The sequence below is a fragment of the Doryrhamphus excisus genome, chromosome 10, assembly GCF_030265055.1.
Source record: "Doryrhamphus excisus isolate RoL2022-K1 chromosome 10, RoL_Dexc_1.0, whole genome shotgun sequence".
NCBI classification, from domain to species: domain Eukaryota; kingdom Metazoa; phylum Chordata; class Actinopteri; order Syngnathiformes; family Syngnathidae; genus Doryrhamphus; species Doryrhamphus excisus.
Genome location: NC_080475.1, coordinates 13,897,281 through 13,912,583, shown reverse-complemented (window position 1 = coordinate 13,912,583; position 15,303 = coordinate 13,897,281). Strand labels below are relative to the sequence as shown.

At 38.8% G+C, this 15,303-nt stretch overlaps 1 protein-coding gene across 3 annotated transcripts in view; it reads right to left on the bottom strand.

Moving 5' to 3' along the window:
* Window positions 1-15,303, bottom strand: part of LOC131137090 (plexin-A1-like) — a 183,608-nt gene that overhangs the window by 56,318 nt on the left and 111,987 nt on the right. For all 3 annotated transcript variants that reach the window (XM_058084629.1, XM_058084628.1, XM_058084630.1), the window contains exons 4-8: window positions 11,669-11,800; window positions 3,586-3,686; window positions 1,308-1,431; window positions 429-582; window positions 19-118 (exon numbers count right to left, since the gene is read on the bottom strand). In XM_058084629.1, the coding sequence (XP_057940612.1) occupies window positions 19-118; window positions 429-582; window positions 1,308-1,431; window positions 3,586-3,686; window positions 11,669-11,800 (611 nt within the window). The remainder of the gene's footprint in view (window positions 1-18; window positions 119-428; window positions 583-1,307; window positions 1,432-3,585; window positions 3,687-11,668; window positions 11,801-15,303) is intronic.

The window sequence follows — 15,303 nt, the reverse complement described above, 5'->3', positions numbered from 1 at the left end:
ATAATATAATCAACTTACGATCTGTGTACGCTGCAGTTGTAGAAGATGAAATCCACACTGGCAAACGTCTTCCCCGTCTCCTTGGACCTCAGATAGAGTTTTATTACACGCTGGTCACCTACAAGTCAAGAGTTACAAAAACATCCACATATTTTATTGGCTCGTTCTTCCCTTTATTACATTACATGACATTTGCACTCAGTAAGTGTGCATAAAATGTTCCGTGACCCTTACACTAATGCCAAATCCCAGTCAATGTATTTGGAAATGTTAACAGCCTCTCTGTACAGTACGGCTCCACTTCTGCATTGCTGACATTTTACATTCACGTCAGTGTGCAGAGCCTCCAGCTCAATCCATAAAAGTCACTCCATGCAGGTCTGTGTACTTTTATATACTACCTTATCATGAAATGTCATTTTATTTACCTCGGTTCTGTGTGATGGGCGCTACCTCTTTAGCAGAGGGCGACAAGCAGAAGATCCGACCTCCATAGATGCGTCCTTCCGTTTCGACGTAGTCTCCAAATGAACAATTTACTCCCGCCGACAGACTGGGGACATTCTGGGTCTGAAGAACCAGCTGAGAGGAAAAGAAATGTTATGGAAAAAATTGATATATAAAGTTAAATATGCATTGAGCAAAACTGGCGACAAGGGGGTCTTCGGGAAGACCCTGCTTGAGATTATTATGTCCCCCCATGCTTGTCATGCAAACTCCACAGGGTGGAATTGAACCCTGGTCATTTTTAAGAATACATTAAAAAATCTAACTTGACAAACAGCTTGTTTGATTTAACTGACTCGACTTGATTGTTGACAACGTTTTTATGAACAAAAAGTATTGAGTTGTGGACTCCTATAGAGCAGCTACACACAATAACCAGCACAAAAGCGTTCTAGTTCCTCCAGTATCTGCACCTAATCAGCTGTATTTCTTTGGATTTTGGCCACACTTCCGAGTGCATGGAAAGAGTTACGGTTTGTGCCGCTAACCTTAACTTACAAGAAATCATACGTGTATATGTGTCATAGATATATAATATAGTGAACATGAGGCTGCAATAAACAAAATCACAAAATTCTAATGCTGGGGAGGACAAATAACACTGCACTCCTGATGAGAATGTTATAAGATTTTGTATGAAAAATAACTACAATTAAAATACATGCTTTATATTAATTCAGGTTCATAAGTGGTCATTGAAGTTTATGATCTACAAAAGTAAATAATACATTTTGCAATATACTTTAAGTTGTTACCCAGTTCTTTGCAAACCCCGTAGACGCTAAGACGCAACACTATACCTGCACTTCTGACACGGTCACCGAGACTGTGTCGGGTTGGACCGAGAGTCGAACGCATTGGTCCACTCTGGTGGTGAAACGCTGAGGTTCCTCGGCACGCTCGCAGTGATCCTTCCTTGAACATCTATGAGTAGGAAGAATGAAAATATGGTATATTTATGTTAAACAGAAAAGTTAAGCTGCACTTGGCAGAACTTATTGACATCTTAAGAGCATTGATACATATTTAAAATATCTATAAGTGTGTAATAGCTGCGTAATTGACAATGACAGTAAACATGGAGCATAGCGTTATTGTTAATAATGAACTTTAATGATGCCTTTCCCACACCAACCTAATGGGGGCTACTCCAACATAAAGTTATATTAGGGTCAATTAGCAGGGGTTGTGTGCTCAAAAGCAGAGGAAATGGTCAGACACAAACGCTCTTAGATCATACTAGTCGTGGGTCAATGACCTTAATATGGATTAGCGTGAGCAATGCTGCGACATGCAAAAGTCTACAAGAACACAAATGGCATATTAATTGGGATTTTTTTGATGATTGCAGGGTGCAATTATTACACAATGTACATTGGTTCAACCATATCTTACTTATTGTGTGGAAATATTGCGTGGAAATAACTATAAAAGCAATCTTCACTCGCTAAATGTACTGCAAAAAAGGTCCGTAAGGATAATTAATAATGCCGCCTACAGAGAACATACTAACTCCTTATTTCTAAAATCACAAATACTTAAACTTGCTGATATAGTTAATCTTCAAACAGCTAAAATAATGCATAAGGCTAAAAATAACCTGAACCTGAACTGATTATGTGATGCACTCAATTCTAATCTGATGCATGTTCAAATGAAATAAAACCATTACCATTACATCACCAATTATTTGGGTTCACAAATCGGACTTTATTTTGGATTTCCTGTTATCCACACAGGGTCAAAATTATACTAATATCTTATATATGCAGTTGGAATTGCATGGGTGACTACATCTTCCTTAAACACAAGTATAGGCATTACAGTTTGTTGAGGATTTTGTAGTGTGAAAAGGCTGACACCCTTGAGAAACGTTGCCAGATTGTTACCAATAAATAAATGTACTTTACAACTTGAGGCAAGTGTATTTCCTATTTCCTTTGATTTCCATATATGATACATCCTAAAAATATCATGATATATGCCAATGTCCATATCCCCCGACCCTAATAGGGGGTCCCAGAATTCCCTTGAACTTGACAAGGCAAAGCCATGCTAACCTATTCTTTGTGATCACGAATGACTGAAAGACTCAGTGCTTTCTTTTTAGCTGCTGCCGTGCTAACTGTTAGCATGTTGGCATGTTAGCATGTCAGCTTTGTCGCTAAATTCCTCGTCTAATGTATGCACGGCATTGCTCGGCGGTGTTACATATTCACAGCACAGGTTACATGTTAGCATTTTAGCTAATTTACTCATTTATAAAGCCAAATGCACACACGGCATGATGTCGGGACACTATGGGACCGCCTGAACACTTTTGGGACCTGGTACCTTCTTGCTAGATGCTACCAAGCTAGCTCTCAGCATGTTAGCATTTTAGCTCATTTGCTGCTTTCTAAAGGCAAATACTCACATGGCATGATGTGGGTACGCTATGGGACTGCGTCTTCGTTTTTGAGACTCTGTGCTTTCTTTTTAGCTGCTACCGTGCTAACTGTTAGCATGTTGGCATTTTAGCATGTCAGCTTTGTCGCTAAATTCCTCGTCTAATGTACACACAGCATTGCTCGGTGGCGCACAGGTTACATGTTAGCATTTCAGCTAATTTACTCATTTATAAAGCCAAATACACACACGGCATGATATCGGGACACTATGGAACCGCCTGAACACTTTTGGGACCTGGTACCTTCTTGCTAGATGCTACCAAGCTAGTTCTCAGCATGTTAGCATTTTAGCTAATTTGCTGCTCTCCTAAGGCAAATACTCACATGGCATGATGTGGGTACGCTATGGGACTGCCTCTTCGCTTTTAAGACTCTGTGCTTTCTTTGTAGCTGCTACCGTGCTAACTGTTAGCATGTTGGCATTTTAGTATGTCAGCTTTGTCGCTAAATTCCTCGTCTAATGTACGCACTGCATTGCTCGGCGGCGCGGCACGGCAGACACCAGGCCCGAGGTGGAAAGCCCATCAAAAACATCCGATCATCATCAATCACATCAGCATTTTCTTGACACTGGATCGAGGTGAAACTTGCAATCAACCGAGTATTAGTATGGAGTGTGTGTACTTACATATTGTGCAGCACACACCAGCCACAGTGAGGGTCCCCGGATCCCAGACAAGACCCGCAGGAATCGTACTGCTCACAGTTCCCAACCGGTACACGTGTAACCTGAGAATAAAACACACACACACAAATTAACGGGAACCATCACTACTGCACAGCTTTTTACATCAAGTACTGGATGTAAAAGTTAAAACAGACAGGTGTATGTGCCTGCGAATGTGACATTAAAGAAACCCGGCATACTGTGACTATCAGGGATAAACAGTTGAGGAGGTAGCCGTGCTTACTTCATTAACACAAGTTAAAACATACACTGGTTCAAAAGACCTGATCTAAATCCTCTACATTCCCTTATTAGTAGGGGGGTGTCATGGGATGGGGCGATGCACAGGATAGGTTCCACGAAAACGAGACAAGACAAGATTATTTTTAAGAATATTCATTCATTCATTCATTCATTCATTTTCTACCGCTTTTCCTCAAGAGGGTCGTGGGGGTGCTGGAGCCTATCCCAGCTGTCTTCGGGCGAGAGGCGGGGTACACCCTGGACTAGTGGCCAGCCAATCACAGGGCACATATAGACAAACAACCATTCACACTCACATTCATACCTATGGACAATTTGGAGTCGCCAATTAACCTAGCATGTTTTTGGAATGTGGGAGGAAACCGGAGTACCCGGAGAAAACCCACGCATGCACGGGGAGAACATGCAAACTCCACACGGAGATGGCCGAGGGTGGAATTGAACCCTGGTCATTTTTAAGAATACATCAAAAAATTAATGCTAAACAATATTGTTGACAACATTTTTATAAACAAAAATGCCTCCGTATTGAGTGGTGGACTCCTATAGAGCAGCTACACACAATAACCAGCACAAAAGCGTTCTAGTTCCTCCAGTATCTGCACCTATTCAGCTGTATTTCTTTGGATTTCGGCCACACTGCCGAGTGCATAGAAAGAGTCACGGTTTGTGCCGCTAACCTTATGGAAGTTGATAATAAATGGTGATTTATCTTTTCAAAATGTCCGCTTTTAACATACGTTTTACCATGCCTTTTGACACAGAGTGTTTGAAGCCATCCCAAACTTCTTTCAGGGTTGACTTCTAAATGCATAAATATAATTTTCTGAAAGTTTGGCATCGTTTAACACGAGAATTATCCACTAAATGTATCAATTATTTACTTTGTGCCACCTTGCATCATATAACACATATCATATCATATCATGTATCAAACAAGTCCATTTTGAACGATATTAGTATCAGATATTTGAAAGTAAAACATTTTAGGAAAAGCAAAAGGCACATTTCCCAAATCTGAGGCTATTTCAAATGACACTGAGAGCTTTCACACAAACAACACGCATCAACTCAACGGCATTAATGCATCTTTCTCTTCATTCTCAGACTAAAACAACCACAGCTTGCAGTGGCTTCATAGCTTGATAATAGTGACCTGCCACCATCTGATAACTATTATAATGCAACCATTACTAAGCACGTCCCTTTTCACAGGACACCAAATGGCAGGAGATTACTGTCATTACTTGCGCCTGCATAAATACCATGTTAGCATTACAGTCTGATCGAGGGAGGAGAGAGAGAGAGAGAGACACAAAAACATGTCACACTCACGCACAACGTGCCAAAAGAATGCAATACAATGGAGTTTAGCGATTGGGTGGCGGATGATGAAAGGGTTCAATTATTGAGTTTGAGGAAACAGATAATGGACTGGGAGGGAAAGCGTAAGCCTTGTGTCTTATACAATATAAGTATGAAGCAGCCAGGCTGTATCAAATATGGCATTTTCCATCCCGTGTTTATTTACGGCTGCAAAGACATTCATTTGGGGACACTAGCGGAGCAGCGATTAGAACATCTGGTTGCTGTAAACATAGAAAACAACACAAGTGGTATAGTCATGGTAATGATCTAATTTGTTTGGAATATGACTTATATTAAAGTACATCACATTTACATTTGCATGATTCCGCATGGCTGAAAAGGAACAGGATGAAGCAGAGCTTATGTAATTACTGATCACTCGCACATGTTCCTAGTTTAGTCACTTCCCGATTTAGCTCAGGTGCTTTGTCCCTTGTTTTCCTCTGGCCACTACAAGCGAGTATTGTTAATAAAATAAAGACTTTTACCTGCTCATCTGACCTAAAGTTCACACTTCTTCCCTCTCAGGACAGCACATTTTGTCCAATAGAATACTGATTTCTTGTTTACACATGGGATCATCTGTGCTTTCTAAAGATATACAAACAGATAAAAAGAGACCACTAATAACTGGACTTTACTGTACACGTTTGCGTGCAGCTTCACAAAGATCATCCTAAATCCCTAAAAAAAAAAAAGCAGCACCTATAACCAGCTCAATTTACATAATATCACCTACATATTAGCTAAGCTACAACGACATTGTTATTTTAGTACACTCTGGCTGTGTTCAAAACCGCATACTTACTACTACATAGTTCCATACCCATACTATCCACACTGCATACTGCAGTGTACACCCAATAATCAGACAGTATGCAAAGCGTTTACACTACAGCGTACTACATGATAACCCACAATGCATTGCGCTCCTACCCGAGCCGAAATTGACAGGCTGAAGCCGATTTCACTTTAGCTCTAAACTCTTTAAATACATAACTTTATTGAGATTTTTTTTATAATCAAGCGAGAAAGTCGCCGTTGAGATCTCGAGTGTGTCATTTATTTGAACAATTTTGAATTTGACAAATTCGGCAAAATTTAAGCTAGCCGAAGTGAGCAACACACTATTTTTCACAAAAAAACATAGTGCTTTTACTTTGAAAACAGGAAGCAAACCAACTTGCAATATATCCTGCTTGACACCGCCGTTTGGTCCATCCTGCTGCTCAGTTTTCAGCTAACGTTTTTTTTTTTTTTTGCAGTGACGTCACGTCGCGTTGCATCCTGGGTAATTTGAGTGCGAGTCGTAAGCTGATGATACATACTCAGTATTTCTGGCGAATGCAGTATTAATCTGGGAACTTCTCCCATACACTGCATACTCAATGAGGTAGTATGAGTTAGTATGAGTTAGTATGCGGTTTCGAACACAGCCTCTGTCATGCAGTTCTGCTGTCGCCTTGTGTCTTTGTTTTGCAGTGCACCTACTGGCCAGCCGAGGCAGAGAAACCAGTACACCCCTGCTAGCAATTAGCGCTGGGGCTGTAGCTTACTCTGGTTGCCAGATTGTCCCTCATTTATCATCTCTGGTCATTCCTGCCTAGCGAGTATTCTAGCATTGAATGCTCAGTGCTTTTTTGTTTTGTTTTAGTCTAGTGTTTAGTTTTCAGTAGCACCTTTTGTTGTACTGACCAAAATACAGCAAAATACTGCGAGTATTACATGTTATTATGAATGCGCCTGTTACTACATGGTCACAGCATGTACACAGTGTAAAACGATAAAACACTGCTGTGGAGTTTTTCGTGATGTTTTAATATAATTACAATTACAATGCATTACAGTATTAGCTGCCTCGTGCTAGCAGTTTTTCAATATTTAGAAAGTATAGAAAATATATTTATGTTCATGTATCACATAAGTATTGTGATGATGGGCAAACCCCCCCCCCAAAAAAAAAAGTACAGTTTTCCTCTAAGCCACCTCACTGCTAGCTTCAACTTACTCGCACAAAACAGCTAAGACACGCCGTTCCAAGACTTAAAAAAAGAAAAAGAAAAACAATTAGCAAGCAGGGCCAGGGGCAATTCTTGTAAATTTCTACTCCCTCTCATTATTGTCTTCACTAACTGTTTTTTAACAACTTTAAAGTTGGAAAAACACCAAAAGACATTTGCTGACCTCTAAGTGCAGTAAATCCTGAGTGAATTGAATGCCGAAAACCTCTTGAATGTGTTGTCAGGCGTACGGGTTTCTTCACTCTGCACGTTTCTGACAGCTGGCAAGATCGATAAGGCGGAGGTGCATCCTCGGAATGTTATGTCACTGTCTGAGAGGATGAGTTGAAGCTATACGCTGCCAAGAGGTCGCTATTTTTCTTTTTACAAGCCAAGAGACATGACCTTCTCTGTTGGAGCTAATTAGCGGACCTCGGAAAATGGGTGCTTTTTAGAACCTGGATATAATTGGCGGCTAATAGGGAGTAAATTCCTGAAACTGTACTGGTTAAGACAAGAGGATGGAAGTGGAATACTGCACTTAAAAAATATTTATTTATAATTAATATTATTATTTATTATTATTTTATAATTATTATTATACTTATTATACTTATTATAATTATTATAATTATTATAATTATAATCATTATCATTATTATCATCATCATCATTATCATTAGTATCATTATCGTTATCATTATTGTTGTCATTATCGTTGTTATTGTCGTTATTATTGTTAATAATAGTAATAATTATTATTATTCACAATCCTTATGTGAAACATGAACACTTATTTCTTCATCATCATTAGTATCATCATCATTAGTATCATCATCATCATCATCATCATCAGTATCATCAGTATCATCAGTATTATTAGTATCATTAGTATCATCAGTATTATCAGTATTATCAGTATCATTAGTATCATTAGTATCATTAGTATCATTATCATTAGTATCATCATCATCAGTATCATCATCAGTATCATTATCAGTATCATTATCGTTATCATTATCGTTATCATTATCGTTATCATTATCGTTATCATTATCATTGTTATCGATATCGTTATCATTATCGTTATTATCGTTATCATTATCATTATCATTATCGTTGTTATTGTCATTATTATTGTTAATAATAATTATTATTATTATTCACAATCCTTATGTGAAACATGAACACTTATTTCTTCCCCATTTCTGTGTGTTGTAACAAGAGAAAATTGCCAACTGTGTCTCAGACCGAATGGCTATAACCTGTGGCGTTCCCCAGGGGTCAATCACGGAACCGCTATTGTTTCATCTGTACATGCTCCCTTTAGGCCAGCTAATAAGCAGCTGCAATGTGTCATACCACAACTGTGCAGAAGACACTCAGATCTACGTGTCATTGACGGCAGGTTAACTTGGTCATCATCAAATTAGAAATCTTGGGAAAAGTCGGGAGGAAACACGGTGAAGCTGTGTTTCAGTTTTATGCTACCGAAATCTGGAACAGTTTTCAGAACCTTGCCTTCTCCTGGTTTGTGTTTATTTTTTCTTGCAGAGTTCCTTGAGCAGGCTGGAGGTGGGAAAACTGGGCACACCGAAGGCTGATTACTTGTCTTCCCACTTAACCTGGCTGCTTGCAACTGGACCTGACTGGTTCTTTGCATGTACATACATCTCCTCTGCAGATACTTTTCCAGTTCAGTACCTTTATGCCTCAGCAACTTCCTCATCCACTTCCTGCTAGAATTTGTTACCTGATCTACCATGATGTTTATCTCAGTTATCTTTTTTTCCTACACCGCTTTGTGTTTATGGACTTTTTTTTGTTATTAAAAGACTACATCTTTGGTCCAAACCTCAATACTATGTCACAGTATGTAAATCTTGCATTAACTAATCAAAAAAATCGATGTTGGCACTTTAACACAACCTCACCGTGTGTGTCTGTACGTGTGTGCACCAATATAGTATAGAGTCACCTCTGCTACATACTGTAGATAGTCCAAGCCAACCCCTTTTAATTACGTGAGTGAGTGAATATGGCCAAAGGTAAATTGCTCTGTCAAGCTGGGAAATGAGCTTTTTTATGTTTGAGCTCTCGTCACTTGGCATTTCTATTATTCAATGTGGAGAGGAAGGGCTGAATGTAGAAGAAGGAGGGAGGAGATAAAAAAAAAGATGATTGGAAATACAGGTGGCCCTCGTTACGTACGAGTTCCGTTCGTTGTCTGTGATGTAAGTTGAGTTTTGGTGTAAGTTGTACTTAAATTATACCAAAATATATTAAAAGTAAACAGTGGGATTTGCATGCTGTCTGCAGGATAAAACTCCCGCTTAAATTTATTTGTAGAAAGGTTCTTAATGAAAACAGATCGGTGACGTTGATGTAGTACTCGATGCTTAATAGCCGTTTGAGCAACACAGTGTTAACTGTATTTTGCGCAATATTAATGCTATATGCTCTATATCAGTTCTCATATAGGGAAAATACCAATATCAGATTTTTAGACTGATTTTTCGATTGACAAAATAACAACATTGTGGATCGCCACAGAAACATTTTTTTTTTTTATGGGAAAAATTCATTCAGTTGGCGATTCAGACCTTCTGGAATGAATTAATGACTCAAATCCACATTCCACTCAGTGCCGTCATTAGGCCTATTTTAGGGGGGGGCTTCAGTTAATTGTGAGGAGAACTCACCGACTTCTCAAACAAATGTTAGCATAGCCTCGGTGCACAGACATGCTAATAATCCTGTGGCATTGATTGTGTACCTAAAGCTGCAGATCAATCAGGCCTCGAGAGCTTACCACTGACGGTGTCGCCAACCTCATGTTGCTACAGTAACGCTGATCATCAGCATTTTTATTATACAGTTATTTACTTTGGTGTACTTTATTATTTATTTAACATGAGCAAGCTTTAGCTGCAGCTACTTTCCGTCTGCAGTCAACCACTGAACCACAGTTTTAAGATTTTCCAGTGGCGTCGTTAAGCTTATTTTATTATTTTAAAATGTTCTTTAGCCCCCATAAATAATTTGATATTTTTTGTAGATTTTTTTTTTAGATTTTCTAGAATTTTTTTTTTTTTTTACAAAAAAAATCTCTGACAAATGTCATATAATGGGGCAAAAGCAGGCTAATAAGCAAGCCAATAAGCAGGCTAATACTAGACTATTACTACTACTACTAGTAGTAATAATCATAAGAAGAATAATGATGATAGTAATAATAATAGGCTAATTAATAATATAATAATGATTATTATATAATTGATATAATTGGTTGCAGAGCTTGAGCAGCGGTGTCAATTTAATGGTGGCCTAAAACAATTGCGTATCTCTACTAAATCTGTCCAAAAGTTGGAATATCGGGAATAATATTATATCCCGGTTCTTGTTTTTTTTTTTTTTTTGGAATGTCTACTGCATTCATTCATATCCTGTGCATCTCCAGGGGGGCTAAGCCCCCCCGTCCTCAGAACCGAGTGACGCCCCTGGTTCCACTTTATGTCATGTTGGAAAAATTCCTGCAAAAAAAGCCTAAAAAAAGCAAAACATGTCAGTCCATGACTTCTTTTAATACTGCATTAATGTAACAACGTGTATTATATCAACCTATCCATCTCTGGTCCTGATGGACAGGCCCAATTCCCAGAGTCGGACCGACGCCGTCCATTTGTATCAATTATTCTCTGCCTTCTTCTCTGTGCTCATCCAGACACATGGAAGTCAATTATGTCTAATCTTTGGTAAATTACACGGCACTCATGAGGCCGTTACTGTCTACATCTCAGTGAAGGTTATCACGGTGCAGTCATTAGCCTTTATGAGATAAGAGTCTTACAGGTAAGAAAAGAAGACAAAAACAAGGATGAACAGTCAAGCTGGTGGGTGGGGGGGTTGTGGTCACTCATTTGGTAGTGATGCTTGTACTTGTGCAATCAGCACTCTTTACTGAAAATATCATATTTTCATTATAATTGTGTTACGGGTGTGTGTCTTTTTCCCATATTCAAATGCAATGTGTATAGACAGTGCATGATATGCTGCTCTGTCTGACTCTACATATTATGTCACAATATGCATTTTATATGGATTTTGCAGTCCTGTTGGGAATGTGCTATTTGCAAGATAACACACTTTAATATTATTCCGCTCCAATGACTTAATGTAGATTTAGAAAAGTGCTTATGTTGCAAGAATATGTCTGCATTGTTTGTTTATAATTAGCTTTACTGGTTGCTGCCTAGTTTTAATACGCGTGTTTTCACATGACTTCCTCTTTAATTCCACTTCACTTTCTTCATAATATGTTTTTGGCTTCATGCATCCTGAATATGTGGGAATGTTTTGTGGTATACAGCAAACGTTTATGGATATCGAGTGGATCCCTAAAAGACACCAACCTGTTTCTCGGTGAGGGTGTACAAGTATTGGTGATCCGGACTGAAGAGCAGATCTTTCAGGATGGGGTTGCCGTCGCTCACCGGGACATTTTCGTACAGCAAAGCAGGCTGGCTAATGGAGTTGACAAGGATCTGAAAGACACCATAAAGGAGAAAACAATATCATGATTACTGTCATCCAATTTCTTGATGCCAAGTTATTGGTAGTGAAGTACTAGTAGCACTCTCACAATGCAAACATCTTACTTTCTATTACTATGTCAAATATATTAGGCAATACGAGTGTAAAAGTGATTGTAGGGGTGTTATTTTATGTCTAGAGGGCTCTAATGGTGTTAAAACCATATTTAGAAGACAGTAAATGAAGATTGTTTATGCTCTAACTATGAAAATATTCAATTTATAAAGAAATAATCCAGGCTGCACGGCAGACGAGTGGTTAGCGCGCAGACCTCATTGAGACAGGAGTTCAATCCCACCGTCAGACATCTCTGTGTGGAGTTTGCATGTTCTCCCTGGCGCATGCGTGGGTTTTCTCCGGGCACTCCGGTTTCCTCCCACATTCCCAAAACACGCATGTTAAAAATTTACAGAACACTAGTGTCTTTAATAGCATAATATTTGAATCTGATTTTAACTGTTATTATGAGCAACGAACGGTGCGTTCTAAGACATCATATCATTTAAGTTATGTTTTGACCGATTATTACTTAAATGTAGCAAGTTGTACTTCCTCAAAGTGTGTGATAACAACATCCACATGGCTGCAATGGCAGCTGAGTGGTTAGCATGCAGGCCACACAGCTAGGAGACCCGAGTTCGATCCCACCCTTGGCCATCTCTGTGTGGAGTTTGCATGTTCTCCCCGTGCATGCATGGGTTTTCTCCGGGTACTCCGGTTTCCTCCCACATTCCAAAAACATGCTAGGTTAATTAGCGACTCCAAATTGTCCATAGGTATGAATGTGAGTGTGAATGGTTGTTTGTCTATATGTGCCCTGTGATTGGCTGGCGACCAGTCCAGGGTGTACCCCGCCTCTCGCCCGATAAGCGGTAAAAAATGAATGAATGAAGAAATAATCCTACATTGCTGAAATGTCCATAGCACAGATAACCGCAACAAAATAACAAAAACTGATACACAAACGAAACCTTCTCCCCAAGAGAGTCGGAGCTTTTCAACCTGTCACTCACACACACACACACACTCGAACTATTTTTTTTTTGTATTTTAAAGAAAATCTTCACTTTTAAGACTAAAACATCTGAAGTCTAGTCTACAGTACTCAGATTATTGACTTCAGTGAACCAGCTAGCAAATCTGTTACTATGTTTGGACATGACTCCTGTCATTGTCGACAAACCCATTGACTGCATTTGAAAGCCACCCAAAAACTTTGACACTTTCCCCACATTCACTTCGTCATCTTCCTCTGTTCTCTCCAGCAGCGTGTGCAGTTATCTGTCAAATCATGAGCAAAGTTGCCTTAATCTGCGTTTGAACAGGAGGTTCACAGCCTGTTAACACAGTGGGTACGCTTGTTTCTTAAGAGCAGCAAACCACTTTGGATGAAAGATGAGTGCTTTGAGGAGGTTCTCTGTGGGATATTTTATCGTAATAATAACATGATTTTACACTTTAAAGCAAGAATGTCAGGCATTTGGAAAAAAATAATGGAATCAAACGTGTGAAAAGAAGACAACCATTGAATTATTTCAATATAAACAGAAAATCTCAACATAGACAGGTTCAGGGTCATTTTATATTCAAGTCAATATAGTATTCATTGACAAACTACCAGATAGCACTTCTGTTACTTGACAATTTAAAAGTTATGTGGGAACGGGATCAGCAGGAAGCAACTAGCGCTCGAGGCAGAGGGCAGTTGGAGGGGGGATTCAGGTCAGATGGCACAGCGACGCAGGTGACACATACATTTTCATCTATCGGCATCGCCTGCAGGAATATGCTCGCCTTCTGCGACCTCTGCACTCTCAAAGTTAAGCTTCGGAAGAGTTGATAATATATCTCAGACTTTAGTGCATATTACTTTTGCAAATTGGTCCAATAAACCATAACCAAAAACCATTGAGAATAGCCATCAATGGTCTCTCTAATTTGAACACTGGTATTAACAGCTATTTATTAACTCCGGAAGTTGACAATATATCTCGGACTTATTACATCAGCAAATTGGTCCAATATACCATAACCAAAAAACGTTGAGAATAACCATCAATGGTCTCTCTAATTTGAACACTGGTATTAACAGCTATTTATTAACTCTGGAAGTTGATAATCTAACTCAGACTTTAGTGCATTCTACTTCAGCAAATTGGTCCAATATACCATAACCAAAAAACCTTGAGAATAATCATGAATGGTCTCTCTAATTTGAACACTGGTTTTATTAACTCCGGAAGTTGATAATATATCTCAGACTTCAGTGCATATTACTTCAGCAAATTGGTCCAATACACCATAACCAAAAAACATTGAGAATAACCATCAATGGTCTCTCTAATTTGAACACTGGTATTAACAGCTATTTATTGACTCCGGAAGTTGATAATATATCTCAGCCTTTAGTGCATATTACTTTTGCAAATTGGTCCAATACACCATAACCAAAAAACATTGAGAATAACCATCAATGGTCTCTCTAATTTGAAAACTGGTTTTATTAACTCCGGAAGTTGATAATATATCTCAGACATATGCATATGTGCATATGACTTCAGCAAATTGGTCCAATACACCATAACCAAAAAATGTTGAGAATAATCATCAAATCAATGGTCTCTCTAATTTGAACACTGGTATTAACAGCTATTTATTAACTCCACAAGATGGCGTCAGCTGCATTTGAAGTATTATGAGTGGTCAGTTTCCAACAGCTATATCTACGTCTGTATGCGCTTTTAAGCGCTGCTATTCAGCTGTTTGTATGAAACCTATTTAGTACCCTGTGAAATCCATTTGATTTTATTAATTTATTACTGTACCGTAAAACGGGGTTAATAATTTGAAGTTAAGTGCTCTGAAAACGCAGCATTTCGTCTATGTACTGTTTATCGGACAAAGATGGGCTGCAGACATTTTTTAGATTTTCAAGTGGGCCCTGAGTTGGTCAAGTTTTGGAACCCCTGGTTTAGACAATTAAACAGCATGTGGTGAACTGCGCTCTTATTTTGAAAGCCGGAAGTGTGTGTAGACAATGCCAGTTAAGACGAGCCGGGAGCAGGAATAAACATGCTTCTCATCTTTATTTCACTCACAATTTACACAACAACAATGCTCGTCTGCATTGACAAACAGCGGAACAGTCGCCCAGCATGCTCTGCTAAACTAAGCTAATTCTGGTAGCATCCATTCACAGTCAGTAATAAAAAACATTCAACATTTTTTTCAACAACACCTTCATCAGTTGAATTCATGGATTACGTTTTCTATGTACATAAAATGCCTCAATCTTGCATACATTCGTCACAAATTTTTCTAAATCTTAAATCTAAATCTACAATAAAAGGCCACTCTATAATGTGCAGTTTTATTGTATCCAGTTACTGATATGCTCTCTTTGTGGTTTAGGTAAACAAACGTTTATAGCACGGTTCCAGTATCTATATAACAG